The sequence below is a fragment of the Tinamus guttatus genome, unplaced genomic scaffold (assembly GCF_059628265.1).
Source record: "Tinamus guttatus ecotype Peru unplaced genomic scaffold, ASM5962826v1 Tinamus_guttatus_pri_ptg000566l, whole genome shotgun sequence".
NCBI classification, from domain to species: Eukaryota; Metazoa; Chordata; class Aves; order Tinamiformes; family Tinamidae; genus Tinamus; species Tinamus guttatus.
Window position 1 is genome coordinate 154,936 of NW_028289100.1, and position 27,869 is coordinate 182,804.

The following is a 27,869-nucleotide window of genomic DNA, read 5'->3' on the forward strand; positions in this document are numbered from 1 at the left end:
CTAGAGCAGGGTAGCGTGGCCGCCGGCGTCGTCGTGGTCCACGCTGTTGAGAATGGCCGTCTGGTCCTCGGGGAGCTGCCGGTGACAGAGGTCGTCCTTGAGCGCCGAGAGGCGGGCGAAGGGGTCCTGACGAGGGTGTCTCTTCTTCTTGCGGAGGCAGACAGCTTCGTCAGGCCACAGTACCTGAGAGCTGGGCAGCTGCTGCACCTGGGAGGCAGAACCATCTGCGGGGAGAAAGGGAAGGAGAGGAGGGAGGCGCGTGAGCCCCCGGAGCGGGATCGGGAAGCGGGACTCACGGGAAGCGTCCCGACCCTTGCTGCTCGGCGCAGGGAGAGAGGGCCAGGCCCTTGGGGACCCTGGTGACAAAACCAGGCGCCGGCTGCGAGGCTGGAGCCCCCTGCGCCGGGACCTGCTTGAGCCCTCAGGACGGGAATGGGGAACGTCCATGCCCACGTGGCCGGGGAGCTAGCTGGGGACCTCAGGGTCCTCGGACTCACTGGATTGCTTTCTGGATTTCGAGGAGCCCTTGGATGACTTTTTGGGCTTCTTTATCCGCTGGTATTTCAGAGCCTCGAGCCTCTCAGGTGCAGCAGCGTCCCGGGACGGAGATGGACGTTTTCTAGAAAGGAAAAGCAGACAGGCGACATGAGCGGCTCCCGGCCACGCTGGGTCCCACGACGTCCCTCGGGGCGGCCAACCCCAGCCAGCTGCGCCATGGAAAAGGAAAAGGTGAGAGAGCACGAGGAGGCAGCGCCCGCGGCCACGGGGGGCCGCCCGTCCCGTGCCGTCCTGCATCCCGTCCTGCGTGCCGGGATGAGCACGGATCCGGCTGTTCCTGCGGAGGAAACGCAACGTGTGCGGGCGCAAGAGCCATGCGAGAGCGCAACGGGCACCCCAGCTCATCCTCGCGGCAGCCCCAGCACCGGGAAAATAAAAAGGATGGGGCAGATCCTATGTCCGATAAGGCTTTTCTGGGAAGTCGTGGGAAACCCCCTTGGGATGGATGGAGAAGACAGGCGGTTCCGACGACACCAGCCTGACAGACAGCACGGAGACTGGGACACTGCCTGTCCCCGCTCCCGAGGACGGGACACAACACATAGGGACACGGGGGACACGGCGGGGACGGCCGGGTCCCCACCACAAGCAGCGACGGACGCGGCACGACGGGAGCTTCCAATCCTTGGCACGGAGACCGTGCCAGGCGCCGCGTTTTCCTGCCCTCCCGTGACTTTGCAATGGGAACAACAGGGATGGGGTGTCACTGTGGGGGAGAGGGAGGGCATTTGCAAAAGGGATTTTTCCTGCGGAAGAGGCAGCCGTTATAAATTGCTTGTCGCGCTTATTCCCCAAGTAGCTTTTCTACAAGAACCTGCTCAAGGTTAAGCAGCTTCCCCTCTGCAGAGGTTGGTTTTACACCCTGTTATCCCTCATGGTCCCGTTTGTCCGCCTGGGGATGGGGAAGCTGCGACTGCCGTAGGGAGCAGGGGAAGGCATTTTCCTTGGGAGAGAAGGGGATCCAGCTCCCGCCTTCATCCCATCATCTCCCCTCTTGCCACTTCCCCTTTTCCCAGTTTACTTCCACACCTCTCCAGGCTGCACAGATACACAACCCCGCAGAGACACAAGTCTGAGCAAAGACCCCTTGGGCCACCTGTAGTCACCAGCGAGCAGTTCTAGCCTTCACAGAGCACACGAGGAGCCCAGAGACGACACGGGGGACACCCACCAAACACCTCTCACTGCAGCAAAGCCAAGGCTCGAGCCCAGCTCCAGCACGGAAAGCCTGGAAAACCAGCGTGCTTCCAACTCCATCAGCGCTTGCCCTGTCCTACCTCTTGGAAAAATAGACACTCTTCCCATGTCACAACAACCGAACCTTCTGAAAACAGCCACGCCATGGGTGTAACCAACAGCGATTCCCGAATCCTTGGGTTTTTGTGGTTCTGGTAGGGTTCATGTCCCCAGCCCATCCCGTCCCGTTGCCACCTTTCCCCGGTGGCAATTCCCAAGCTAGCTACAACAACGCGAGTGTAAAGGGCACGTCCTGCTCCTCGGCTCCGACACTCACAGAAGTAGAGGCGGACTGAGCAGGGACAGGACTTGAGGCCGTATATCTGGACCGAGCATTAATCAGAAACGGTCCTCACGACAGGCTCGTTTCTACCCGAACACAGGGCGTTTTTCTTCCGTTCACATTTCACTGCACTTCAGGGTATTCAGTCGCAGCCCAAGAGCTGTTGAACAGCAAATAGCCAAGACTGGCTCGAAGGAAAAAGAGGGGCGTGATGAAAGGAACGAAACGGTGAGAAATCCCCCTTAAAGTCTGCGAGTGCAGGAGTGAGGCACATTCACCTCCCTCGATTCAAACCCGCTGCAGACAAGAAAGGAAACAGCAAATGGAAAGAGGACCGTGCCAAGGACACCAGCCATTCCACTGCTCTCCCAGGAGGGAGAGCTTCATGCACCGCTGAATATACACATCCTACGGAGGGTTTTTCCTTGCAGGAAAGTCCAGGCCTGGCCCATGAGCATCCCTGTGCCACCACCCGTGCCCCACGGCCCCAGGCAACTTCGCTCTCACCATTAAGTCCTGACTCGCAAAAACCTTTCGCTATTTCCCTTCCTATTTTTCTTCCTCCTAAGACGCTGCTGCTAACTTTGGCATGTTGACAAAATTAGACAGATTTACACGAGGGATTATGAGGAAATTGCCTGGAGCTCATTTCTACTAGTCCTCTGTAATTGGGCTTGTATTTATGCACACAAATATAAACACTGAGCGCACTGAACCCATGTGTCACTATAAATACTGTCTGACCTCTGGCAAGGAAGAGATACAGCGGAGGACGAAATGATGCTACTCACCAGCCAAGTTTTATCTGCTCTACCCACCCTTTCTTTCTTTAAAGGGCTCCAGTTCTTTCAAATTAATTTTCATTTTAAGCCCAGCCAAGAGCCTCTTCCAGCCCCCAGATTTAGCATTTTGGGCAGCTGCCCGTGCTTGAGAAATCTCTTCGGCACCAACAGACGGGACGTTCAGGGACGCGGGCGAACATGGCCTCCAGCACGGAGGAGCAGGTAACTTCCTGACGTGAGCCCTTGGCCTCCACGGAACGCGCAGAAATCGAGTTCCCCTCGAGTCTCCGGAGCACAACCCTTCCCAGGGAGCAAGGAACGGGCAGGAGGTCACTGCAGGGAGCGCAACGGCCCCGGGGCTCTTCGGAGCGGGAAGGGCCTAGGGTTGAAGCGGGACCTTCTCCAGGCTGGTGCCTTGTGGCTCCTCTCGTCGCTGAGTCGCGAGGAGCTCCCGCATTCGCGATGGGCAAGGGCGAAAGGGGCCGCTCCGCCAGCCCAGCCCAACGGATTCATCTCCGTGGCTCCTCTTCGCTCCTCTTTTTCCAGGCGGGAGGCCCAGGAAGGGAGAAGGCCCATGGAAGCAGCTCGCCAGCCCTCTTGCCCACAGAAGGGGAACCCACTGACAGAAGGGGCCACAAGACAGACCCTGGGCCTTGCGGAGGGAGCTCTCCTTGCCACCATGCTCCCTGTTTCCTTCTCTCCTCGAACCGAGGCAGCAAAATCCGGGAATTGCTTATGGATCTAAACATCTGCTTGGACAACTCCAGAGCCCCCACAGTCCCAGCCAGGCTCCTTCGGCCCTTCATCCCCCTCAGATGAACAGGGCAGTTCGCCCACAGGAGGCTCCTTGTCCATCCCAAATCCTGCGCCCGCCACGGAGATGCCGCCGGTGCCACGAGGCGCTTCCCGAGAGCAGGAATTGCCCCTCGGCGCCAGGGAAACCCACGGCCCCTTGGCCAGCGCTGCCAGGACGCGAGGCAGCGGGGCACAACCTTTCCGTGGGACAACACAACCCATGGGCACCACGGACTGCACCATGCGGAGAGGAGAGGGACGGGGGCACCGGGGCGAGGGAAGGAGGGCAGGACAGGAGAGAGGGGGGTCCAGTCACAGGGGAGAGAAGAGAGGAAGATAAATGAGAAACAGGAGCGAGAAAGGATATAAGGAAACCAAAGAGACTGAAAAAAAAGAAAGAAATAATAAGAAAAAACAAAACAACCAAAAAAAAAAAAAAAAAGAAAAAGAGAGAAAAACGCACTCGGACAAGAGGACTCACAACTTCTCCAAGCGGGAGGCGGCGTGAAACACATGCAGAGGGAGCAGCACATGGACAGTCTTTAAAGGGGAACGTGTGTGCTTGGAAAGCGGGAGCGAGGGCTGCTCCTCGGCCCGCGGAGCCCGCGGCCCCGGCCCTCGGCGCCTGGTCTGTGGATTTTGGGTTTCCCCCTCGCAGGGAGACGACAACGTCCTCTTCCCTCGCTGCAGCCCCTTGGAAAGCAAGGGAAAACTGCTAGGACCGAGCCAGGGATTGCCTAATTTAGCCCTGCTTTTAAGAATAAAAAGCTACCCGCCGCGCACAAGGACACGCTGCCGGTGGTGGCAGTGGGTTACAGCTCTGCGCTCCCTCCCGCGGGCTCTGCTGCAGCTGCCACTGAGCTCAGAAAGTGCCTTTCCCTCTCCTGCTCTCCCCTTTTATTACTGCAGTGCAGAAATCTGGCTGGGCTGCTATAAAATCCCCGTGCTCTGCATCCACTGACAATTTTATGACCCCCAAATCATAAAGAAATTACTAGGCTGGGCTCTTTACGGGATGCCTCGCTTATTAGAGCGAGATTTATTCTCCTCCTGGCTTCCCTTTTCGGGATAACAGCTCTGGAGACGCTGCTGCCGCTCCGACCCCTGCAGCACCAGGATTCCCCGGCAGCGTCTCGGAGCGGGACGCGCCATCGCTCCCCAGCAAACATCCCGCAGGGCAGGAGCATCCTGCCCCTTCCTCTCCTGCTCCTATTCCGCCAGCCCACGGCTCCCACCACCAGACACCGGAGCGAGTATCCGTGCAAGAACGAACCCCAGCCTGCTCAAAGGGGATGCCCAACTCGGGTGCGAGCTCCTGCTGGTGCTTCCTCAACGTGGGAGCCCTTCTGAAGCCGGGAAGCGTGGTGGGAAAAGGGGAGAGAAGACAACCAAGGTCTTGCCGAAGGTTTCCCACTTCGCTGATGCAGCCCAGCTGGTTTCTACAAGGCTTGGTGCTAACTTTGCTCCTTGCAGGACCTCCTGCCCTGGAGCTGGCACAGGCAAACACAGGAAGAAGGTGGCCAAGTGCTCAAGAGGTCAAGGTGGCCACGTTTTGTCAGCACATTCTTCAGCAGCAAGGACAGCGCTCCAGGACGTGGTCCGCCCCACGGAGCCTGTGTCCCAAACCTGCTCCCTTTGCCGTGTCCCCATCCTTCTAACCTGGCCCAGCCCGCAACCTGACGCTGACCTGCTGCCTTCCTCCCTCACCATCCTCAGCAGCAAGTGCAAGTTCTTACAAGACCCGTCCCAGCGAGGCCAGGGCACCAGCAGGCCCCAGACACAGTCCCACGTGCCACAGCACATCCCTGTCACAAGGAGTCCTCCCAACAGCCGCATGGGTCTGAGTTCCTGCATCCTAGCGGTGGGAACGACTACGATCTGGCCTGGCTTTAGCAAACAGAGGAAACCTGAGGGATGTTCCCTTGGGAGAGCTTATCTGAGAGAGCTGTTCCATTCCAGCTGGGTCAGAAGAGGCCTTGCAGCATTCCTCTGAGGAGTATCTCACACAGGGAGGGTTTTTCTTGTGACTACGCTCGCCACAGCTTACAGCAAAGGGGAAATGTCTGCCCAGCAATCTCAAACTGTGGCTGCACTACTGCGAGCCATAAAAATCCATCTTGAAAAGACAACTTCCCAATACTTTTACATTCTAAAAAATGGAAGAAGAAGAAAACAGACCCAACTACTGATGGGAATAAAAGCCCCTGTTTCCTGGAATAGAGTTGGAGACTCATTTTGGAGCCCTAGTCCTAAAGCACCACTTGCAGCTGACTTGAACCACAGGATGACCCTTCCCTTGCTCGAAGTGCACGGTGTGAACTCTTGCTTGTTGGGATCAGCCGGGAGATCCCAAGCTATTTCTCCCAACAAAGCCCCTTCCCTACGGCATCGCCCTGGAGCTTCGCAGCCCCAGCGAGACAAGAGCTGCCGGCCCGAGCTCCGTGCCCACCGCATCCCTAAAGACCTGCTGCCTCCCGAAGGCACACGGAGAGAGGGGAAACCCAAAAGCCACAGAGACTCTGTGTACAAAGGTGTACCCTAGTGTTTTGCAATTCCTTATTCCCCTTTAAAGGAAGAGATGGTATTGGAAAAGCCCCTTCCATGTCCCCTGTCATGCCCCACTCCCGGCCACCCTCCGCAGCGCCCACACCATCCTTTCGGACATGGATCACCCTTACCTATTGAGCTGAGGAGAAGCTTGTCTCGACAACACTGCCCAGATAGCTGAGATTAATCAAAAACAAAGCAGTTATCAACACCCGCAAGGAGCCGAGCTCCGCAACACATCAGCACGTCAAAAACTCCAAAGGAAAAGGAGGGAAAGAAACCAAAACACAAACGAAACAAGTCTGGAGAAGAAAGGGGGGAAAGAAACAGAAAAGAAAGGAAAAGAAATCAGAGTAATCAACAAAGCGAATGGATACACTGCATAAAAGCACGGACAACAGTGCTCTAACACAGACTGGTCCTGGGGCTGTCCTGCACCTGCGACTCGTAGGGACCTGGCTCGGAGCCCGGCTGCAGACCTCAATCACATCCATGTGCACGTCCAGAGAGGGGTGTCTGTGCTGTCAAAGGCCGCACAAACTCGTTTCGGGCTCCTGCAGGCCCTCAACCCACCCCATCCTCGGCCCCACGCACCCCGGCGCCCGGCAGTGCCCGCGGGCTCCGTGGATTCTGTTTTTCTAAGGCCTTAGCGCTTCCAGGTACCAGAGAGCGGGAGTGAAATGCGGAGGGCGCTGGGGTGACGCGGCTGCCTCCCGCCCCCGCCGCGGCGCCGGCCCGGAGCGCCCCGGCTCCTCTCCTCCGCGAGCCCAGCGCGCAACGAGCCAGGATGGAGCGAGACGAAAGGATGGACGGAAGCACGGCCACGGGATCTAAGGTGCTGCGGAAGAGACGGAGGGGAAGAAGGAATACAGAGAGAGAGAAAGACGCTTTGCCTGGAGCAACCCTGGTACCTGGAAAACCAGCCGCTACAGTCTAGTGCAGCCACTTCCCTCTTTGGGGCAGGATCTGAGCGTGCCGGCGGCTTCCTGATCTCCGCTGGGTTTTTTTTTCCTCTCCTTACACGCTGCTGGTGTGGCTAAGTCCTTGATCTCTCTCTCCCTGCCCGCGTCCCGGGGCTGCAGCATCCCTTTTGCAGATGGGGCGGCAAGGTGACTTTTAGAGCTGTTTCTGTCATGCATTAAAGCTCTCTAGGCTCCGCGGGAAGGAGGAACAGGAGGAAGACAAGGAGCCACAACGGCCCTAACGCTCGAAGAAAGCCAAGAGCCAGCAACTGGAAGAGGAAACAACCGCCAGTAACACCAGGACTTACCTACGCGAGCGCGGGAGCCGCGCCAGCACTCGGGGCCTCGCCGGCCTAGCGGGCGGCCTGTATCCCGAGGCACGGAGGCTCCCGGCGGCGCCGGGAACGCCGGGAAGCGCCTCTGCCTACGCGAGCTGCCGGGCAGCGGCACCGCGAGGGCCATGCAAGCTGCGCCCGCGGCGCGAGCCCCGGCCGAGGCGCGCGCCCGCCGCGGGGACGCCGTCTCCAAAAGGGATGCTGCAGCGCGCCCGGACGCACCCTATGAGTTCGGGTGATGATGGCGGGGAAGGGAGTCGGAGGGAGCGGGTGAGGCAGGGTGGGGGAAGCCGGGAAGGGGCCGTCGGGGGACTACAGGTTGCCCGCACTTACCCCGAAGTGGCTACCGTCGTCGGGGGGGGCTCCGGTCGGAGAATCTCCTCGCTAGCCCTCCGCGGAGAGGGGATTTCTCCGAAAACATCCACGGTGTCCGCGGGCACGGAGGAGCCCTGCGAGCCAGAATAGCCGGTGCCGAGGGCGGTGAAGGCCGTGGCGGGGCGGAAGCTGGGGCTGTCTCCCCGGCTGCTCGGCGCCGGGGACCCCGTCGACGGCGTGGACTTGCGGGAGAAGCTGACGGCGGCCGGGGGCTGCAGGGTGATCTCGGACATCTCGGCCTGCTGGATGAGGCCCGGGCGCGGGCGGGCGCGGGCCATCAGCTCCGGGGAGCTGTTGCGGGAGCTGAGGGGGCTTTGGGTGAGAGGAGAAAGCCTCGAAGGTTGTAGCACCACCTGATGTAAACTGGGCTCAGCCCTCCTGCCTTGCCGAGGGCTGGGCCGAGGTCGGGGTTGGGGCTCGTACCACCTGGTGTCCAGGCTGAATGTGCTTGTGCCGCTGTGGCCCACGGGCTCGGACGGTTCGTGGTAAGGCAACACGGGTATGCCCATACCTTGACTGGTATGTCTTAGCTGCCCTTGGCTCCCCATGGGTTGCATAGGTTTGTCCTGCCACTTGGTGGTGGTGGTGGTGGGCACAGAGGGTTGGCTCCTGCCGGGTGACTTGCCAGTCCAGCTCTTTGGTGCCTCCAGGGGCAGGATGCCCGGGTAGGACGCGGGGACCTGGAGGGAGGACGGGGGCGGCCCCCGCGGAAGACAGGCGGCGGGCTGGGCGCTCTCGGCCACGTCGCACTGCTGCGGCGGCTGCGGGAACGGCACGGCGGGCGCCTCGAGGGCGCCGAAGGGGAACTCGCCGCGGCCCCAGGGCTCGGGCGAGCGGCCGCCCGTGGGCGTCTGCGCGAGGGGCAGCGTGCTGTTGGAGGCGTTCTCGCCGTTCTCCTCGGGGATGGTGGCGTGCCCGAAGGGCCCCTCGGGGTGCAGCGGCGGGGACGACATGACGGAGCTCAGCGGGCTGACTTCGGGCATGTAGAAGGGGGGCGGCTCCACCTCGCCGGGGCTGCTGCTGCTGAGGTAACCGTAGAACTGGCCGTGGTGGAAGGCCCGCGGGGCCGGCGGGCGGGCTTGGCCGGTGGCCTGCAGGTGGCTTTCGAGGGCACCGCTGCCCTCCAGGGCCCGGTGGAACCGGGGGCTGTATGCTGGTGGCTGAAGGTAGGACTCCTGGCTGGAGGAGAGAGGGGTGAGCTGGGATTTGAGGGCCGTGACGGAGGCGGGCACGATGGGGTCGTCGTTCTCCTCGTCCGACTGCCGGAATTCGGGGTACATGTCTGTCTCCTCCACGAAGGGGAAGCCCTCGATGCGGCGCGTCTTCAGAGAGGGCTCCATCTCCGCCGGGTCCATCACGAAGCGGCCGTCTGGCCCACGGCTGATGAGTTCGATGGGCGTCGTGGCCTCGGCTTCGGCCTCAGCCTTGGAGACGCTGTACTTCTTGCTGCTGATGGCCCTCTTGGTCTTCTTGTAAAGGGACAGCTCCTTCTCCTTGCTGGGGCTGAGCATCCGCTTGGCCTGCGGGCCTTGGTCGTCGGAGGACTCCGAGGGCGGACGGAGCGTGCGGATGCTCTCGGGACTCACCTTGCCGGAAGACAACCTGGACCACGGAGAGAAACCAAGAAAGGGCACGGTCACAGGGAGGGGACAAAAGTTATCCATGCCCAGAAGAAGTGCCGGACCAAAGTCCAGCTAGATCCAGAAAACAACGTGCCACGCGCTCTCAAAAGAGGCACCGCTGGAAGAGGTTCGCGTAGGGATTGTTAAGATGGAAGAACCTTGCCTGGCTCTAACACAGCCCGGGAGACTGGGAAAAGCAAGTAGGAGACGAGCAAGTATCTCCTTCGAATTCTCCAGGCCTCAGCAGAGCTCAGTACACCTCCACATGCCTCTAAAGCAAGAAGTTTCCTCCAGCGCCTTGCAAGGAGCTCCACACTCCCAGCATGGCAAAAGATCCAGAGCTCACTTCCAACTCCTTTAAGCTTTCTACATTCACCCGGGAAAGCGTCTGAGAAAAGGGATTCTCTGACTTCTAGGGCTTCAGAGGAACATCGGGAAAACATTCCCTCCTGCAGAATTCCACCTCTCCCTCATAGAAGCTGACGGGTAAACTGAAACCAAAGTTTTCCTCACCTTGAACACTCAAATGTAAGAGCCTCAAAAGGAAGAAAAGTGGCAGGGAGAGACAGCATGAAAATGGTGCAGTCATCCCTTTTTAGAAAGCCTTGGACAAACAGGACTGAAGGGCAAAGTGGAACAGATCCAACAGAGATGATGCAGGCATGGTCAAGAACAGGCAAAAAGAAGGATGAAAAGCCACCAGCACTGGGCCATTTTACAAAGGTCCAGGAGCCAAAGCTTGAGGTGTTCAGATCTCTCATTCTTGCATTCAGATGGGGAAGATGCTCCCACTGTTTAGCGGCTCTTTCTGGTCACCACACTTGAGCAGTTTTGACACGATCTGCAAGAAGTTGGGGCTAGTACAGAACCATAATCCACAACCTGTGCGTACACGTGGGAAGAGGCCGAGTGGGGGCCGCTTCATTGGAAAAGAGCAAAATGCACTTAAGACAATCTGAATTTCCCAAGAGAAAACACTGCAAAAGGAGAATGATTCAGAACTACAATGAGCTTGCACGGAAGATCGATTGCAGCAGACTAACCCTTCTCCTTAGGGAGAAGCATAGCTGGTTGTTGTGTAACTTAGTTCAACCTCTCATCAAGTTCAGCTCTGGACAACGTGTACAATTCCACAGGGTTGACTCTTAGCTTAAACTTTGTTGTGTTTGTCCCTGCTGCCTTTTGCTCCAAAGGCTGTTTGTCTCTTGAGAATTATTCTGTTCCCAGAAGTCCGGGGAACAGGGAAAACATCAGCAGCAGTAAAACAAGGTCAGATGTTTCCATTTGACCTTAACAACAACTGCAGAAAGAGGCATCTCCAAACTACTTGACGAATCACAACTTGGTGCCACATCTAAGACAGATACTTACGGGGACTCCAAACTCTTCCTGCAGTGGGTTATCGAGAGAGGAGGGTCTGGAAAAGAATAAAAAGGGGAAAGAAGAGAGAACGCTGAGGAGGCGCAACAAGACACAGACAGACAAACTTAACATCAAAACACAAAAGAAGACACTCAACAAGAGGCCAAGTTTTCATTGCTCCAGTGCTTTAATGGTTGCTGACAACAAACAGCTCCCGTCACAGTTTCCTAGGAATCCTGCTGTCACAATCTCACACAAAAGGCGCTTCCCCTGCCCTCGCCAGCTCCCCCGCCACATGCACTTGCTGCAGGGAGGAAGCGACCCGCACGCCGAGGTCTGGGGGACCTCGGGGAGGTAAGGCGGCTGCATCAAGTTTTGCTCCCTTTCTGGCCAAGTGCGAGATCATCCCCAGCCCTAAAGCCCCCGGGACTAGGAGTTGTCACCGTGTAAGGGAGCTCCCTTGGAAATCCCAGGCTAGAGCTTCTCTGGTGCCTCTTCACCCACCCTTCCTCTCCCACTCCCGACCACGGCCGCGTTCAGTCACAGCTGAGGGATGAAGTTAGGGCTTCACCTGAAGACGTGCATGGATGGAAGAAGAGACAGACAGGGAAGAACATTACCACCACAATGCGACTGGGGACAAGGGGCGAAGAAAGGAGGAGATGGAAAGGACACGGGATGCGCTCCAGCCCGAGGCTCACCTTTCTTGCGCTTGAGTTTCCGTTTGCGTTGCTTGTTGACGAAGCAGGCGGCGAGGGTGCTGAAGAGGATGGCAGCAGCCAGGAAGCAGATGGTGGCAACGATGCCAGCCAGCACCGGGCGGGCTAAGCCGTCTTCCGTCAGGTCAGGCGGAGGGAATATGTCTGGAGAAGAGGAAGGCAGGTGTTACCCGAGCGCACGCGCACCCCTGCCTGCTGCTGGCGGCGAACCAGAACCTTCAAGCACAAGCCCCTGATTCAGACCCAGCCCGCACTGCTGCAGACCCAGGACGGGCTCAGGCTGCAGCCCCAGAAGGTGATTTGCCCCAAACTATCCCTGCTGCCCATGCGTGGGGTCGGCGAGCATCCACCAGCCACGGGCGCTCGCCCTTGGCCTCCAGCAGCAGCTGGCACAGGACAGCGATGCCCACGGCCCCTGTGGGCGCTGCCTCCATGAAAAAGCCCTGTCAGATGCCATCAGAGGAGCCGCACGAGAGGCCTGGGGCTTTCGGAGGCAGGCGAGCACGCGAGCAGCTTGCATGCGGCGCCAGCACCGCTTGGGGGCAGAGAGAGACCGTTTCATCCCTGCACACGGACGCAGCTGGGCGGCTTCTTGCAGAGAGGAGGGCTCCCTGCAGCCTCCCTGCATCCCATCTCCGCGCCCGCAGCACTATTCCAGGCACATCCAGAGGGACGGAGATGCAGGCTCCGGGAGGCAAAGGCGGCCGAGATGCCGGGACAGGGAGGAGGAGGAGGAGGAAGAGGAAAAGAATCCCTGCTTACCTGTGCTGGACACGCCAGCAATGTTACTGGGTTCGCTGATGAGATCCTGCATGACCGCGAGGACCCGGAACTCGTACCAAGTGTCCTGAAAGAGCAAGCACACCCGTCACGTCCTGCCGCTGGAAAACCAGCCCGGAAAGCGGCACCGGGCCCACGGGTGAGCTGGGCAGGCAGCCGCCGCTCACCTGGGACAAGTCCTTGGCAAAGAACTCGCTCTCGGTGCCCGGGATGCCGTCGTCCAAGATCTCCCACCGCTCCGCGACGCGGAACTCCATGATGTAGCGGTCGATGGGAAAGCTGTGGTTGGCGGGAGGAAGCCACGAGAGCAGGACGCCTTGCTGTGTCCGGTTGGCTGTGAGGCACCTCGGTGGGGTAACCAACACCAGAGGCTCTGGAGTTGTTACAGGGAATGCTAGAGGAGACGGGACAGACGCACCGGTGAGGTGGGCTTAGGGAGAGCACAGAAATGCATCCTTCTCTAGATCCATATCCGCTAGGAACCTCCCAGGGATCCCCAAAAGGCACTGTCCTGCTTGGACCACCAGTGTAACAGCACTTCCCACCTGCCTGGGGTTTCGGACAATTTCCCATGCACATTTTCTCAGAGACACAGAAGTGCCTTTCCAAAAAGGGGGAAATAAAAACGTAAGGATGCTAAGAGAAAGGGGACCGTGTTAGAAAATCTCCTCCTTCCTCTGACCTACTTGTGAAACAGCCCCAAGGCAGGCACCCTGTACAAGGGCCTCCTCGTGATGGCTCCTTTCCGAGATGCACATGAGCGATCTCGCACTCTATTAATAACTCCTGACCCAAGTTTCACTTGAGGAAGAGCTGAAAAGTGACTGGCATCACGGTGCAGCTCTCCGGAGCTGCCTCGTGGGACGAGCTGTCTGTAGCGTAATGCATCCAAGGGCCACAAGCCTCATCCCAGCCGCTCCATGAACTATCCCCCATGCACTGAAGGTTCTCAAGCTTCATTCCAGACCGTGAACTGTCCCCCACGGCTCCGTTGCCATCTCCATCCTCAGCAGACGCGCCGAGGCCATGCGGTCGTGCTGCTCCTCAGCCCTCCCAAGCCCTCCTCCTCCTCCTCCTCCTCCCGTTGACCCAGCTCACCTAGAGTGTTCACAGTGACCACCTCGCTGAAGGAGCTGGTGCCCAGCTTGTTCTGAGCCAAGACACTGAACTGGTAGGCGGTCTCCGGTTCTAGGGTATCCACCAGCAGCCAGCTGGACCCAGCCGGCACGGGGAGAGACAGCCAGTCGTGGGGTCCAAACTGCGCCCGCTTCATCCTGCCGAGAGAGACGGGGACGGCCCCTCAGGGGAGCTGCCTTTGACGAAGGGGCCAAGTCAACTTCTCAAAGCAGCAATGCAGCTTTCCCGAGCGATGGTTTGGTACCAGCAACGCGCGTGGACACGGGGCTCACGCTCCAGCCTGATGGCTGGCACCGTGACTGCTGGGCAGCGAGCGAGTCCCCGCAGCTCTGCCTGCCAAACGCCCAACCCAAACGCGCACTTTGCCTCATCTTTCCTCCTGGGAGGGCTGCAGAGCAGCAGCTGAACCCTTTTCTCGACTGCAGCTCAGCAGGAGAGCCAAGCTCCCCAGGCTCCCGTTTGCCCCTCAGCCGCACGCGTCGGCGCGGCGCTGCAATGATATTGCAAGCATCAGTCACCTCCCCGCTCGCGTTAGACACACGTCCTCGAGGGAAGCCCGGCTGCAGAGCCCCCACTGCAGAGGGTTTGCTCTGCACTGACACAGAGGCACCGCCGTACAGGCACGAGTCCTCTCCCACCACACGGGAGGCACGAGATGGAGAGGAGAGAGATGGGTAACGCCGCTGAACGGCAGCGAAAGGCGGGTGGGTAGAAGCGGCAGCAAGCTATGGAAGCAAGCGAGGGGGAGCGGCGCCGCTGCGGCCGGGACTACAGCTCCCAGGGTCCCCCGGCGCGCAGGGCAGCGCCATCGGGCACGCAACGCGGCTGGGTCCACGGGTCACCCCCCGCAGCAGGTCACGAGCTTTGGGCATCTCCCCGGGCAGGCTGGGGTCGTTTCTACCACATCACGCTTCTCCCAGGGACTGGAGTGGAGACTCACGCAGCATAGGCGTGTGTGGAGCAACCAAGAGCATCCCCGGCCACCCCGCAGTGCCAAGACAGCACCAGGAGCGCATTGAGGTGCCCCCCCGGTCACTCACCCGTAGGAACCGACCCATTGCCACCTCCCACATCAGCACGGGCACCACGTCGGCCCCGGTGCCAGCGAAGGGCCCGGAGCGCCGTCCTCCCACCACCCGCCCCGCGGCGAGAAGCTCGGGCTGAGTAGGAAGGAAAAGAAGCAGAGAGCAAAAGCATGCCGGGATGACTCACAGAGGGCCGTACCAAACTGAGAAAGTCTGCTCGTATCCGCCGTCGTAGCCGGGCTCCCAGGAGACGTTGGCAGAGGTCATGGCAACCCCGACGTGCACGCCGGTCGGGGCGTGAGGGCTTGTGCCTGCCGGAGAGAGCGCGCTGGGAGGCGGCCAGGGACGAGGCACGCGGCCCCACGCCAGGGCTGCATCCCGCCGGGAAGCGCGAGCCCACCCGGGAGCGAGGCGCCTACCTACGACTGTAAGGTGAGTGCTGGCAGTAATGCTGGCGACGACGTTGGTGGCGATGCACTCCCACTCGCCGTGGTCGTCCTTGCCGAGGGAGCGGATCTGCAGCGTGCCGCCGGGCAGCGTGGTGTGCTTGCTCCTGCTGGGCTTCCCTACCTTGGGCAAGGAGCGGGGACAGCGGGGCGACACACAGGAGACGCGACTCAGAAGCGGGCCGCGCGGGCCAGGCTGCGGCCAGGCTACGCGCACGCTCGGCCAGGCCTCCGGCCTCTCTTGTCACCCCAAAAGGGCCGATTTGCCCCGTTTTGGGAAGACCCGACACCTGCTGATGCTCACAGCTCGTGCGCGAGCAAAGGGCCCTGCTGTGGGCCCTTGAAGCAGCATCAAATGCACCGGGCTGATGCTTCATCGTGAACCCTTTCCCGCTCGGGAGCCTCGGAGAGCACCCGGCAGCACGGCATGCGCAGAGGTGCCTGGAGAGCTCGCAAGCTGAGCGGAAAGATGGACCGCGGAACAGCTCCTGTTTACACCCGTTATCCGGAGCGGCGCGAATCCCGCATCGCTCCGAGCCCCTTCCTTGCCGTTCACGCACGGATTGCGGCGGACCGGCTCGCGGAGCGCCTGCAAAGAGCTCGCTCCGCTCCCAGGAGCGGCAGGGGAGCTAACGGGTAGGGGGTTATCGGTGCCGAGGCCGTCAAGAGGCAGGTCCGCTTCCACGCGGCCAGCTGCTCCCTTCCCGGGAAACGCGGCTTAGCCCGGGGCAGCCCTGCCCGGGACCACCGGGGAAGAGCAGCCCAGGAGACATGAGAAGGGAAAGAGGAGCAGGAGGCACGAGAGAGGTTCAAAAGAAACCTAGATAAGAAGAAAGACGGTCAGAAGGGGAAAGGAAAAAGATAAGACGGATCAAAGGACTCCAGTGTGAACAAGTTCTAGGTAGGTCGTGCGCAGTCCATGCGACCAAGGACAGTGAGCGCTGGTCCAGGCTGGCAGCATCCAGAGGAGCCCCCCAGGCTGGTTGTCCCTCGGGGACCCTCTGCCCCACGCCGGTGTCTTGGGGCAACCCCAGTTCTGCCAAGCGGGTGGCCTGGAGCTTTCCCAAACCCCTGCGAGGGGTCAGAAAGGGATGGGAGGCTTGGAGAGAAGTGACACACTGGGGTCAAGGGCTCGGTGGCTTCCCCCTGGATGCCGGGAGGCACCGGGATCCTCCGGAGCTGCTGCCACGAAGCCACCGCGGCCACGGCCGGCTCAGCCTTCGGCAGGCTCCGCACCGCGTCCTGCTGGCAGGAGCGGAGCAGGAGGGCCGGGAAGACGAGGAGGGCGCCGTGCGGGGGTCACGGCCCCAGATACGGGGCGTTTGGGGCGGTTGTGGCTGTTTCTGGTGGTCGTGTTGTCGCCGCAAGCCGGGCTTCCCCCACCCACCTGCGGGACAGGATGGCAGTGGCTCAGCCCAAAGCGAAGCAGCTGTACCTGCAGTTTGTTCTTACCGGGACAGAGTGTGGCTTCTCTGTCTGCAATATTCATCAAAAGCCAAAGGCACTGCAGATTTGTCTGGCAGGCCGGGTACCTTTCTCCAGGCGATGATAGGAAAGGGGTCTCCCGCAGCAGCACAAGGAATCAACAGCTCCCTCCCTGCCTCCTGTCTGTACTCCCAGCCTGGTAGCACCGTGAAATAGGGGGGGTCCTGCAGCCAAGGGAAAACGCAGGGAGGGTCAGCCCATGCCACCCGCTGCCCCAACGCAAATGCGCCCCTTGCAAAATATATAAATCCCTGGAATGGGTGGGCTCGGGAGGTGCAGAGAAGCATGCATTATCCGAGCTTTACGGCATGCTTTGGGAGGGAATTGCATGCTCCAGAGAGGAAGTTTTCTCCTAAGAGCCGCCCACTCTGCTCGGGCTTTTTTCAATTTTAAGGAGGTAAACAGAAAAAAAAATAAAAAATAAAAATCACCCACATGGCATCAGAGAGCAACGCGATTTAATCAGCTCCGCAAACACAGGAGCGGCTGCGCGTGTTTGCGGGGAGGTTTACACGACGTTATCGTGTCCATCTCGGCAATAACCCGCTAATCGGGGCGGCTCGGGCGCGCGCGGCGCGTTCTGCTGGCGAACAAAGGCGGCAGCTCCTGAGCGCGCCGGGGCCGCCCGCTGCGCGCGCACAAAGGCCCTGCTGAGCCCCCGGGGCTTAGCTCGCCGTTACCCAAATCCCCCGCTAACCCCGGCCCGCGGAACCGAGCGTTTTGCTGGCACCGAAGGCAGCGCCGGGGACGCGCGCGGTGGCTGCCCAACTCGCCCTGCGCGCGCTGCAGCGGCCGCGCCGGCACCCGCAGCAAGAAGCCGACGGTCCGCACGGCCCGGGATGCTCGGGAGGGCGAAGCAGCGCTCCGAGGGGCGACTGCAGCACAGGTAGGTTTTCCCCGGCTCGCTCGAGTGCGGCTAAAAATAGCCCCGTGCTGCAGCGGCGCGCGCTCGAGCGCAGGCGCGCGGCACGCTCGCCGCACTGCATCTCCGGGGCATTTGCAGCCCTGCAAAGGGCTTCCTGGCAGCCCGCGCGCCCCGAGGGCGCTGCTGCCATTGCAAGGGGCGTCAGGCCCCGCGTGCATGGTGCTCAGTGCTGACACGAGAGACCAGGTTCGTTATTGAGCCGAGCCACGCGGGTGCCAAAGGCTGCGGAGCGCCTAAGCCCCTCTTGGAACAGTCAAGGAAAACCTCGGCTTCTGCACAAAATCAGAAAACTAAATAGCAGCGTAAAAAAATCCGCCTTGGCAGGGCTGTGCTCAATAGGAAACCAGAACTAGCAACATGCAGGTACCAAAATCCACAGTGAAAAAGCTCCTGAGCACAAAGCAAGCTGCCTTGCGGGCCGCAGGGCGAGGGTGCCGGGGAACGTTACCTTCAGCACCAGTCGGGCAGGGGGAGACTGGCCCATCGTCCCCAGGGCGTTATAAGGCACGCAGGTGTAAGTGCCGAGAGCGTCTTCGGTTGCCTCCTCTATGCGGATGGAGCCGTCTTCCAGCAGGTTCCAGCCGGAATACTGGGGCGGGAAGAGGGACGGAGTTGACACGCATCCCGCACCACAGGGTGTTTTGCAGACAACCTCAACATCCTAAGCCCAGGGTGGCCGTGAGGTCTCTAGGAGATGCCCAAATCCCTTGCAAGAGTCCAGCTCAATTCCCAACCCATCTCCAACGCATCTCAAATGAGGAAAAGGGGAAAAAAAGCCAGATCGAGCTGTCCCAATGCAGCATTCGTGCAGCCTCCACCTGGGCTCTGCATCTAGACTCCTTCTCCAGTTAATGAGGAGAAATAGGTCCGCCTAGGGTGTGATTCATCCCACCCAGGGGTAACCGTCTCAGCTGAGAGGGAAAACCGCTTCCTGGAAGCAATTCCCTTCCCATTGACTGCAAGAGCCGCCTCGGAGGCGAGACCTCAGCGCAGACACCAGCGCTGGAGAGCTCTAAAATTAGGCGAGACGAATCCCACCCACGGAGTCTGCGCCGAGCGCCACATCTGCCGGCGAGAGCTGCAGCCGCTGGGAGCCCTTCCCGCCGGGAAGGGCCTTTTCCCTGCATCCAAGGGGAGCTCTCGCCGGTCCCCCGGGGCCTCCTTTACCTTTTCGATCCGCAGGGGCCGGCCGTCCTTGTTCCACTTGACCAGAGTGACCGGCGGCTCTGCCTCGACCGGACAGCGGATGTATCCGTGTATCCCGATAGGAACGTAGATGACGGGGGGCATGTTCACCACGCGGGCAGGATCTGGGAGGGCAGCAGCAGGTTACGTCCTCTCACCAGTTACCTCCTATTTGTTTGTCCTCGCACCCCAGGCCTAATCGAGCCGGGGTTGTGCTCAGAATTAGCCTCCTCCACCCTTCCAAACGGGATGCAAAAAGCTTAAAATAGGTATCTAACCTCCCCGAGTGTCGCCACCCACACATTAAGGCGTCTAGCAATCCTCCAGTCTAGAACGTGTCATTAACAGCACTTCTAAGAGCTTTTTAATTAAGTGCGAGTGGGTTGGAGGGAATCTAGACTTTCTTTAATAAGAAGCTCTTTTTTAAAAAAAAAAAAAAAAAAAGAAAAAGAAAAAAAAAAGTTACTTCTAATGAGAAGAGCGAGTATTTCTACAAACCCGTCTAGACACGGGAGGCTGCTCGCAGGGCTTACGCTACGCTAAGGGAGGAATCACCGCTCTGCAGCAGGCAAAGAGACCCGGTGCAATGCTGCAAGTGTGGGAAAAGGTACATCCCGGCCTCTGGAAAATATGGATGCAGCCCGGCGTGCCTGGGGGCAGAACCTGGCGCCTCAGAAAAGTTGTTTTCTGGGATTAATGCAGCAAAATCAATGAGGGAATTTACTGCGGCCTTGCTGCCGTAAGAGGGGGATTATATTTGCCGCCCGTGTTCCTCCCAGCTCTGGTTTGACCAAAGCCTGCCCTGAGGGGGAGAAGAAACAGAATTAAATGCAGAGGTGCTATAGCCTAGAAATGGAATTAAGATCCCCGGAATCAAGATCCCCTTTTGCTATTGTTTCCTTTTGCAAAAAGCAAGCACGTTCTGGAGCTGTGCTCCGGCGGCGCAGCCAGCGGTGCCCTTCTTTGCATGGAACGAGAGGGCAACAGGCACTCCCCAGAGCACGGAGAAAGCCTTTTTCCAAAGCATCTGCCCCAGCAAAGGCTTCCCAAGCACAGCATCCAGGCAGCTCCATCTCCTGCCCGTCATCCCACCCCTCCAGCAGCGCTCCGAAAGCGAACGCCGGGCGCAGGGTTTTCATTAGGCTGCGTTTGCCAGCGGTGGATTTACCCTCCCAAGCGCCAAGGCTTCCAGAACAGGCTCTCGAGCCCGGTTTGTCCTGGCCTATCTTTCATTATAAAATCAAAAACGCTACTATGTTTTGCAGCAGAGCAATAGCGCGCTTGCACAACGTAGCAATTTAGGCCATTACCGCTGAATGCCACAGGACGTTCGCGGCACACTGCGTATTAAAGCAGGGGGAGCCCGAAAGAACAGGCGTGGGAAGAAACGCGCCGTCCAGAGCCCGTTCCCCTGCGCGTGTTTAGATCGTTTACTGCCCCAAAACATTCCTGGCAAACGCCTGGAGAGCCACGCCACGAGGAGCAGCTTCTGTAATAGGCGCTGGGAAGCGCAAAAGCCGGGATTTGACAGGGGGAACCCCGAAAGGGCCCCGCTGTCCCCACTCACACTGCACCGTCAGGTAGGCAGAGGCTGATGGCGAGCGGCCGAGGCTGTTGCTGGGGATGCACGTGTATTTTCCCGCATCCTCTGGCTTCACGCGGAAGATGATGAGCGTCCCGTCGATCAGGATGCGGACCCGCAGCTTCAGGTCGCTGGGGAAGAGAAAAAGCGGGGAAAACAAGCTGGATGGAGGAAAAAGTAGAGCCGGAGGTGCAAACGTGCCCATTCCCACCCCATCCATGGCAGGGAGCGAGGCCACCCCATGCAATCCGGGACCATGCACGATCCCATGGGAGCTGGCTTGTCCCCAAGAGGACGGTCCCGGACTTACTTCTTGAAGTAGACGTTCTCCTCCTCCCAATACCACAGGTAGGTGAGGTTGCCCGGGTACGCCTCGGCCTGGCACGTGAAGAGCGCATCCTGGGAGATGTTGACCGTGATGTTCTCCGGAGGGGAGACGATGAACGGGGGCCCTGGGGACCGAGAGCAGCGTCACCTCCGTGTCCGCTCCATCAGGGCACCCTCGGCCAGCCGAGGCCACCAGCAGCTCCACCACGGCCAGCGGAGCGCGGGGCACCCCCGGCATCTCCCTCTGCCAGCAGGCACTGACCTAATTAAACATTTAGTTAACGAACGAGGGAGACGAGTCCCAGGGAGCGGGTCGCCGCTATCTGACGCGGCGCTCGGTGACATTCTCCATCTTCCCCGGCGGAGCGGAGCCGCGACCGGAGCCCGGCTGCTAATCGGCACGGCCGCTTAATCGGCATGACAGCCCATCCGCCGGGGCGCCCCAATTAAGGGGATTTCTGTCCTCTAACCGGGCCGCGCTGCCACCGGGCACAACAGATGCAGGGCGCGCGGTCCCCAGGGCAGCGCCGTGACCCTGCTCCAAGCCTCCGGGACGAGACCCTCCCGGCCGGGCACTAATTGGATCGGGACAGGGTTTCCGTGCTCCGCGTTACCTTGCACGAGCAGGCGCGTGGTGTGCACGGCCTCCCCCTGGATGCTGTAGGCCCGGCACGTGTAGGCACCTCTGTCCTCGCGGCTCACCGAGAGCACCGTGAGGCTGCCGTCGCTCACCTGCCGGGAAGAGCGGGAAGCGCTGGAGCATCCGCTCCAAGCGGCGCCGGCTTCCCCGGGCGCCGCGGCGGCTTTCGGAGGCAGCTGCGAAATGGGCTTTCCCATCCTGCGCGGCTTTGATATTAATAAACCAACACGCGTTTCTGCTCAATGCCAAGGGAAAAGAGGGAAAAAAAAAAAAAACCACCCTTGCTATATATTCGTCTTCCGCAGAAGATGATTGACGCGCACCAGACTCCAAGCTGCTCCGCTGCTGCCAAACGCTTCAAAACAGGCGGCGTGCAAGAGGATCCCATCCCCGGGGAACAGCGCTGGGACCCGCCAGGGACACCAGGGTCCCAGGGACATGGCGAGGGAAGGACAGGGCTGTGCCGGGCTCCAGGACTCGGGAATGCTGCCCCTGGGGAGCTCTCCCATGGAAAGCGCCAGCCTCGCTCCCTCCCTCCCCGGCGCTCTCTTTCTGCCTCATCCTTCTCTTTCAATTAGTAACAAATGATTCCTAATTACTCTCATTAGTGCCCGCGCTGATTCCAATGCCTGATTTACCAATTACGCCACGGAGATGGGAGAAGGGTCCTCGGGGGCCCAACCCTCCTCCCTGTTCCCGGCAGCCGGGCTCCTACCTGGTACTTCCCGTCGGCTCCGAGCAGCTCTCCCTCGCGGAGCCAGGTGACGATGGGCTTGGGGTTCCCGAACGCCATGCAGGTCAGCGTGACGCTGCTGCCCTCCTTGGCCTCCACGTACTGCGGCGGCGTCTCCGTGAACGTGGGGGGAGCTGCGGGGACGGGGACAGCGGCGTGAGCGCCCCCCGCGCGGCCATCCCGGCCCGCGCGCTCCCGAGGCGCGGGGAGAGCCCGAGCGCTGCTAAAAATAGAGGCGCCTCGATGCGGAGAGCGAGAAGAAGCGCTAATTAGCTGAACGCGCAGCGCTAATAACGCGAGGAAGCCATCCGAGCAGGCCTGAATGTCAGGAAAATAAAGATTTGACTTGCTGATGGTTGTCAGCTCCAGCCCCATTTCTTAATGACCATCCATTAAGCAAACTACACTCAGCTACGCTATGGAATTGCAGACACAGTGGGCCTGGTTTGTGCTCGTTGGGGTTTTTGGGCGCCCCGCTCACGCCCGGCCTCTCTGCACGCCGCATCCCCACGTTCCCGTCCCGCCGCGCGCGGTCCTCACGCACCGTTGACGGTGAGGTGCACCCAGCTGCCGTTGTGGAAGGTGTCGTACTGCTGGTCCAGCATGAGCACCTTGCACTCGTACCAGCCCTGGTCCTCGGAGCGCACCTGCTCAATGCGCAGCGACGCCTTGTCGTGGAGGCTGGCCCGGCCTGCGGGGAGAGCACGCGTCCAGGAGGCGCCTTCCACCCCGGCGCGGCACAAATCCCCGTTTCCAGCACCCCGGAGCGCGAGCGCCGCTCCCGGAGCATCGCCCGGAGCCTCCCAGCTGCGCGCGGCAGCAGCCGCTGCCACCACGCGTCACCCTCCGCCTCTCCGCCTCGCTTGCTCCCGTCCCACGCAGCCCAGCTGGCTCCCCGGCGCCGCTGCTTAATTAAAACCAACTGGGTGGAAAGATTGCAGGGAGAGGCAGAGCGCGCGCAGCCTGCGAGGAGGAGCGCGGCCGGCATCATCGGGGGCCCCGCGCGGCACCCACCGCCCCGCGCGCCCCTGGCGCACCCGACCTGCATACTCGGGGTCCACGTGGGGCGGGTAGAACCCGAACTTGATGAAGATGGGGATGGGCACGCCGAACTTGAACCACTCCACCACGTAGGGAGGCGGCTGCCCCGTGAGCGGGTGGATGACGTCGCATCCCAGGATGACGCTCTCGCCGGCGCGCGCCGTCACAAACTCCGGCTCCTCCCTCGAGCCGTGGGCACCTGCCGAGGGAAGAGAGGAGAAAACGGGGCCGTCGGCATGGCTGGAGCACTGGAAAGGCGGCGCTGGCAGCGCCCAGGGGACACGACGCGAGTGACGCGCGTCCCCAGGGCCCTCGTGCCACCCGTGCAGCTCCCGGCTGGGGTAATGAAGCTCGCTTTGGTCTCCCAGGCCCTGCTCCACCCCGGTGGCCTCCTATCGTGGCACGTTCAAAGCAGGGACGCGGCACCACCCTGGCCCCGGCGCCGCTCGCCTCCCTCCCGCGCCTCATCCCTGCAGGAAGAGCCCTAGGGAAGCACAAAGCAGGGACAGGCCCCGCAGCCGGGAAGGGCTGGCAGAGGGACGCGGGGAGAGGGCGGCATCACCAGGAGCACGGCGGGATGCAGGGGGCAGCATCCCGGCAAGGACGCCGGCGGCGGGGCGGGAAGCACGTCCCACGGCGCGCGCGGCTCCGCGGGGCCGCCCGTGATTGGCGGGCGGTGACATCACCGCTTCCCGCCGCGCGAGCCCGGCAGCGCCGGCTATTTTTGGCTCCGGCACAAGCGCGCACCGGCACGCGCGGGGCCGGCCGGCGCGCTCGCCACCCGGGCCCGAATCCCGCGCCCCGCTGCAAGGGGTGCGGGCACGGGGGGCATCGGGGTGCAAGCCGGCAAGGAGCGCGCGCCGCTCTCCTGCCTCCCCCTGCCACCTCGCCAGGCCTCATTATCGCTGCATCCCGATGAGCTCCGGCTTTCGCACCTCGGCAGTGCGGGAGGAGCTGCGAGCTCTTCCCGGCCACGCTGCGGGAGACGTGCAAGGACCTGGCCGGCCCCTTATGTGCAGTGAGCGCCGGGGCCACGTTGCACCAGTCATCACGAGGCCGGAGCCGCATCCCGAGCTAAGCGGGACACGCCACGCGCTCCTCGGCGCGGGAGGAGATGGCACCAGCTGCAGCAGGATTCCCCCTTCGCTGCCCACGGTCCTGGGCACGGCAGCTGTCACGTGCCGCTCAAGAGCATCCAAGGACATCCCCGGCATCCGCGTCGCCCGCGCCAGCAGGTCCCAGCGCCCCGGCCGAGCCCGGAGCTCCCCCACGCGCGCGCTTGGCCGCGGCGCCGGGAGCGCACGCGGAGGGAAAATAGGTCAGCTGCTGGCAGCTTGCAGCGCCGGTGTCTAATGAGGGGGCCGGTGGGGAAGCGCGCGCATGGCTGCGCTTCACCTCCACTAACAAGCGCGAGCGCCCGTCCCTTGGCACCGGAGACATCCGCATCCCCCCTGGGATGCTCCTCTACTTTCGCATCGGGATGCATCTGCACCAGCATCAAGGAGCCCCGGGACACCTGCGTGTCCTTGTGCCCCCCGTTGCCACAGGGGTGGCCAGGCAGAGCTCAGCTCCCCTAAGCGCAAAAACGCCGAGTGCTGCAGTTTGCAATTAAAAAAAAAAAAAAAAAAGAAAGTTTCGCACCCTCACATTTGTGGAGAAATGCTTGAAAACAACCCGCAGATGCCAGAAGAAACAGAGCGCAAACAAAGTGTATTTTTAAACGCGCTTGGTTTGCCAGCCAAGTTCAGGGGGTTTCAGACCTGTGGCTTAGAAATAAAGTCAGAAATGGGGAGAAAACCCACGAGCTCGCAAACCCCAAAGCAGGGAACAAGACAAAAAATAAAAAAAAATAAAAAAAAAAAAAACACAAACAAAACCCAATCAACAGGCCTTGTCACCAAACGGGCTCCAGGAAAAAAAACAAGCGTAAGCTGCGTGCCAGGCGGCGAGGACACAAGCTGCGGAGGTGGAGTTGAACGCGTCCCAGGGGGAAGACGGCGGCGACGCTCCGCCGGGGCCTCCGGGGAGGCCGAGCCTCGGCTCGCCCGTGCCGGAGGACGGAGCGGCGCTGTGAGCGCGCAGGGTCGCTCCAAGGACAGCGCCGGGCTGCAGCGCGGTGACCCCCGTGCCCGGGGGGCTCCCGCCACCGGCTGCCCCCAGCTCCGGGGCGGCATGCGGGCTTCCAGCGCCGGCCCAGCATGGGAAACGCGATTTTCCAGCTGGATGGAAAAGCGCACGCGTAGGTCAAGCGACTCGCCTCAAGGTCGCGCGGCGAGAGGCGGCGCCGGGCGAGGACGAGCTGGAGGGGACGAGCTGCTGTCCCCAAGGGGGATGCGCATTGCACAAGGCCACGCGGGTCTCGCGCAGGGGCCGGGACACCCGGGGGTGACAGGGGCCGGAGCGGTGCGCGCTTGCAACACGCCGGTGGCCACGTGCAGCCGCGCCGGGCCGCCGAGCCGCTCGCAGCCGCTCCGAGCGGGCGCTTTTGCAGGCCCAGAGCTAATAACCGTGCTGCAAGCAGCCTGAATCACGCTGCTCCTGGCGCACGCAGCCCTCCCACCAGCGCCAGCGCCTGCCCGAGCCATGCAGCTATTTCTCATTCGTGCTCGCAGGGCCAGCTGATCTCCGCAGGACCCGAGCTCGGGAGACAGCTACGGCACAGGAAGGAAGAGGGGGAGCGTTGCCAGCGTAGGAAGGGACTGCAGGAACATCGCTGTGTCCCCGTGTCCCTTCCCACAGCAGCTCCAGGGAAGGTCTGCAGGCTCCATCCGCCAGGGTAACCCACAAATGCAAGCGGAGCATCACAGCACGAATGCAGCAGCAAGGCCGCTGTCTAGACAGGCACATCCCTCACCACCCTGCTCAGCCCCCGTGCTCCCATCCGAGTCGGGAATGGCCAAACGCCCCGGGAAAGGACAGGTGCCGGAGCAGAGCCAAGCCCTCGAAGCCCTTGGCGAACCCCCGTGCCAGTGCCGCCCCGTGCCAGAAGAACGTCGCGAGGTGCCCAGCTCCGGCAGGAAGGAGTTGGCTCCCCGTGCAAATCCCTGCACCGTGTCCGAGCGGCTGCACCGCCGAGGGACCCCTTGGACGGGCACAGCTCGCCCAGGCAAGGCAAGCTGGGTCCAGGAGCGTCTCCTCCATGCAAGCTCCGGGGAGACTGAGGAAATCCCCTGGCGTCACGAGGGACGCCGGGAGCCGGGTCCCTCCTCCACCGCGCGGCTGCACGGGGACCATGACCGCCCTCCTTCCCTCGCTGAGCCGATTAGCGCTCCGAGATCCCTCGGGAAGCCTCGCGAGGCCGCGGGGTGGCACCGCTGCAAGGCCAGCACGTCCTGCGAGGGGAGGCAGCCCCGGAGCCCAGCCCGGGGAGCAAGCCCAGGGCTCGGGGCACACAGGGAATGGCCCCCACAGAGCAGGATGAGCCAAGGGATGAGCGGAGCCGCGGCAGTGACTCGCGCTGCCCCGGAGCGCTCAGACCGGTGACTCAGGACAGGCGCCGCGGGGACGGCTGAGGTCAAGCGGCCACCGTGGGGCACCGGGGCAGAGCCAGCAGCGCCACAAGCGGAGAGCTCCCGTGTCCCTGCGGCACGGGGATCGAGGGGACAGCGCGGTCACCCCGCCAGCCAAAGCCCCTCTACGCGCGGGGCGTTCGCGAGGGGCGGCTCCGGGGCTGCCGCAAGCAGGAGGCGCCGGCTGGCTCGCTGTCCCCGCGCGAGCTCGCCGTCCCCGCAGGGTCCCCCCCGCAGCGCCCCCGCAGCGCTACGCGCAGCGCCCACCCACGCATTACTCACAGCGCGCTCATTCAGCGCCTCCCCGCGCGCACCCCCGCGCTCAAACACCCCCCTCCGCCGCAAAGGGCATCGCCGAGCGGCCCAAGGTCCCCACGCGCTGCCGCGGCCGCGCGGGAGGCCGGGGTTCCCCCCCGCGAGCATTGCAGCAACGCAGCGCCCTGCCTCGCCACACTGCGGGATGCGACTCCGAGCGGGAGCAGCTGCCTTGCATGCGGCCCCGGGCGCTGCACCGCTGCAGGGAGCGGGCGCCGGGATGCGGGATGCTCTCCCCGAGCCGGAGGAGTCCCGGTGCACGGCCCACCTTGCACCTGCAGGGACGGCTGCAGGGGGTGCCGTGGAGAGGACGCGCGAGCAGGAAAAGCCGCGTTCTTCCCAGCACCGTCTCCCTGCTGACCTTGGACAACCCCGTGCCTCAGTTTACCCGGGAGGACTCGCCAGCATCAGGGCCAGGAGCGGGGAGGAAGGGGCGGGGGGGGACCCAGGTTCCAAGGAGCAAAAGGACCCCAAAATCTGGGGGTAGGAGCCAACCACAGAGGGGGACAGAGGGGACCAGGAAGGGGGCGAGTCCCTCGGCATCTGCCCTATCCGCAGGGGCAGGGAAGGGCAAATTCTGCTGCTCCCCTCCGAGCCCCCGCCCCAGCTCTCCCCGGGGCAGGGGCGCACGGGCCCGGGGGCTGCAGAGCCGCCCCCCAGCGCGGCCCCGCGGCTCCCTCCGCAGGACGGGCGGGGAACGGCGCAGGTCCCCCCTGCGCCAGCGCCGGCCCCGCTGCAAGATACGGACGGTGCAACCCCATGGTGCACGCTCCCCCCGCCCTGCTGCAAGCCACCGAGGGAGCAAAAACCCCCGATATCCCCCCCCACGCTCCGCCGCAAGTCCCCGTCGCTGCAAACCCCGCCGCAAGTCCCCGTCGTTGCAAACCCCCGACGGGCTCCTGCCACCCCGCTGCAAACCCCCCTCGGTGCAAATGCCCCAGGCGCGCTCCCCCCTCCCCGGACAAGCCCCTGTCCGTGCAAACCGCCCCATCCCCGGGCCAATCTCCCCCGGGGCGCGCGGGAAAGATGCCCCACGGTCCCCGCGAGGTGGCAGCGGGACCCGCCGCCGCACTCACCTTGCACGGGCAGCCCGCGGGCGCCGAGCACACTTGCTACCCAAGCGGCCACATACCAAATCATAGTATCACCGGCCCCCCGTGCGC

General features: G+C 61.9%; 1 protein-coding gene across 3 annotated transcripts; it reads right to left on the minus strand.

Moving 5' to 3' along the window:
* Nucleotides 1-27,869, minus strand: IGSF9B (immunoglobulin superfamily member 9B). Of its 3 annotated transcripts, none has more exons than XM_088534545.1 (20): nt 27,783-27,869; nt 22,884-23,081; nt 22,386-22,532; nt 21,824-21,975; nt 21,083-21,200; nt 20,452-20,593; nt 20,127-20,272; nt 18,542-18,684; nt 17,823-17,963; nt 16,497-16,613; nt 14,938-15,088; nt 14,718-14,829; nt 13,455-13,630; nt 12,524-12,750; nt 12,339-12,423; nt 11,559-11,720; nt 10,867-10,912; nt 7,832-9,475; nt 498-619; nt 1-224 (listed from the first exon to the last, which is right to left on the minus strand). In XM_088534545.1, exons 1-20 carry the CDS (start codon nt 27,844-27,846, stop codon nt 1-3), a joined length of 4,317 nt encoding a protein of 1,438 aa, XP_088390671.1. In that variant the 5' UTR covers nt 27,847-27,869. The 3 variants fall into 3 exon arrangements, with proteins under 3 accessions (XP_088390671.1, XP_088390670.1, XP_088390672.1); XM_088534544.1 differs by having other exon boundaries at nt 14,706-14,829; XM_088534546.1 differs by lacking the exon at nt 1-224 and adding an exon at nt 6,333-6,378 and having other exon boundaries at nt 14,706-14,829.

Excerpts from the sequence above, each read along its gene's own strand:
- IGSF9B (XM_088534544.1), bottom strand. The coding sequence starts at position 27,846 with ATGATTTGGTATGTGGCCGCTTGGGTAGCAAGTGTGCTCGGCGCCCGC. Across the intron at positions 23,082-27,782 it reads CCGCGGGCTGCCCGTGCAAG|GTGCCCACGGCTCGAGGGAG; the intron begins GTGAGTGCGGCG and ends TTCCCTCGGCAG. Across the intron at positions 21,201-21,823 it reads GAGCCGACGGGAAGTACCAG|GTGAGCGACGGCAGCCTCAC; the intron begins GTAGGAGCCCGG and ends TCTTCCCGGCAG.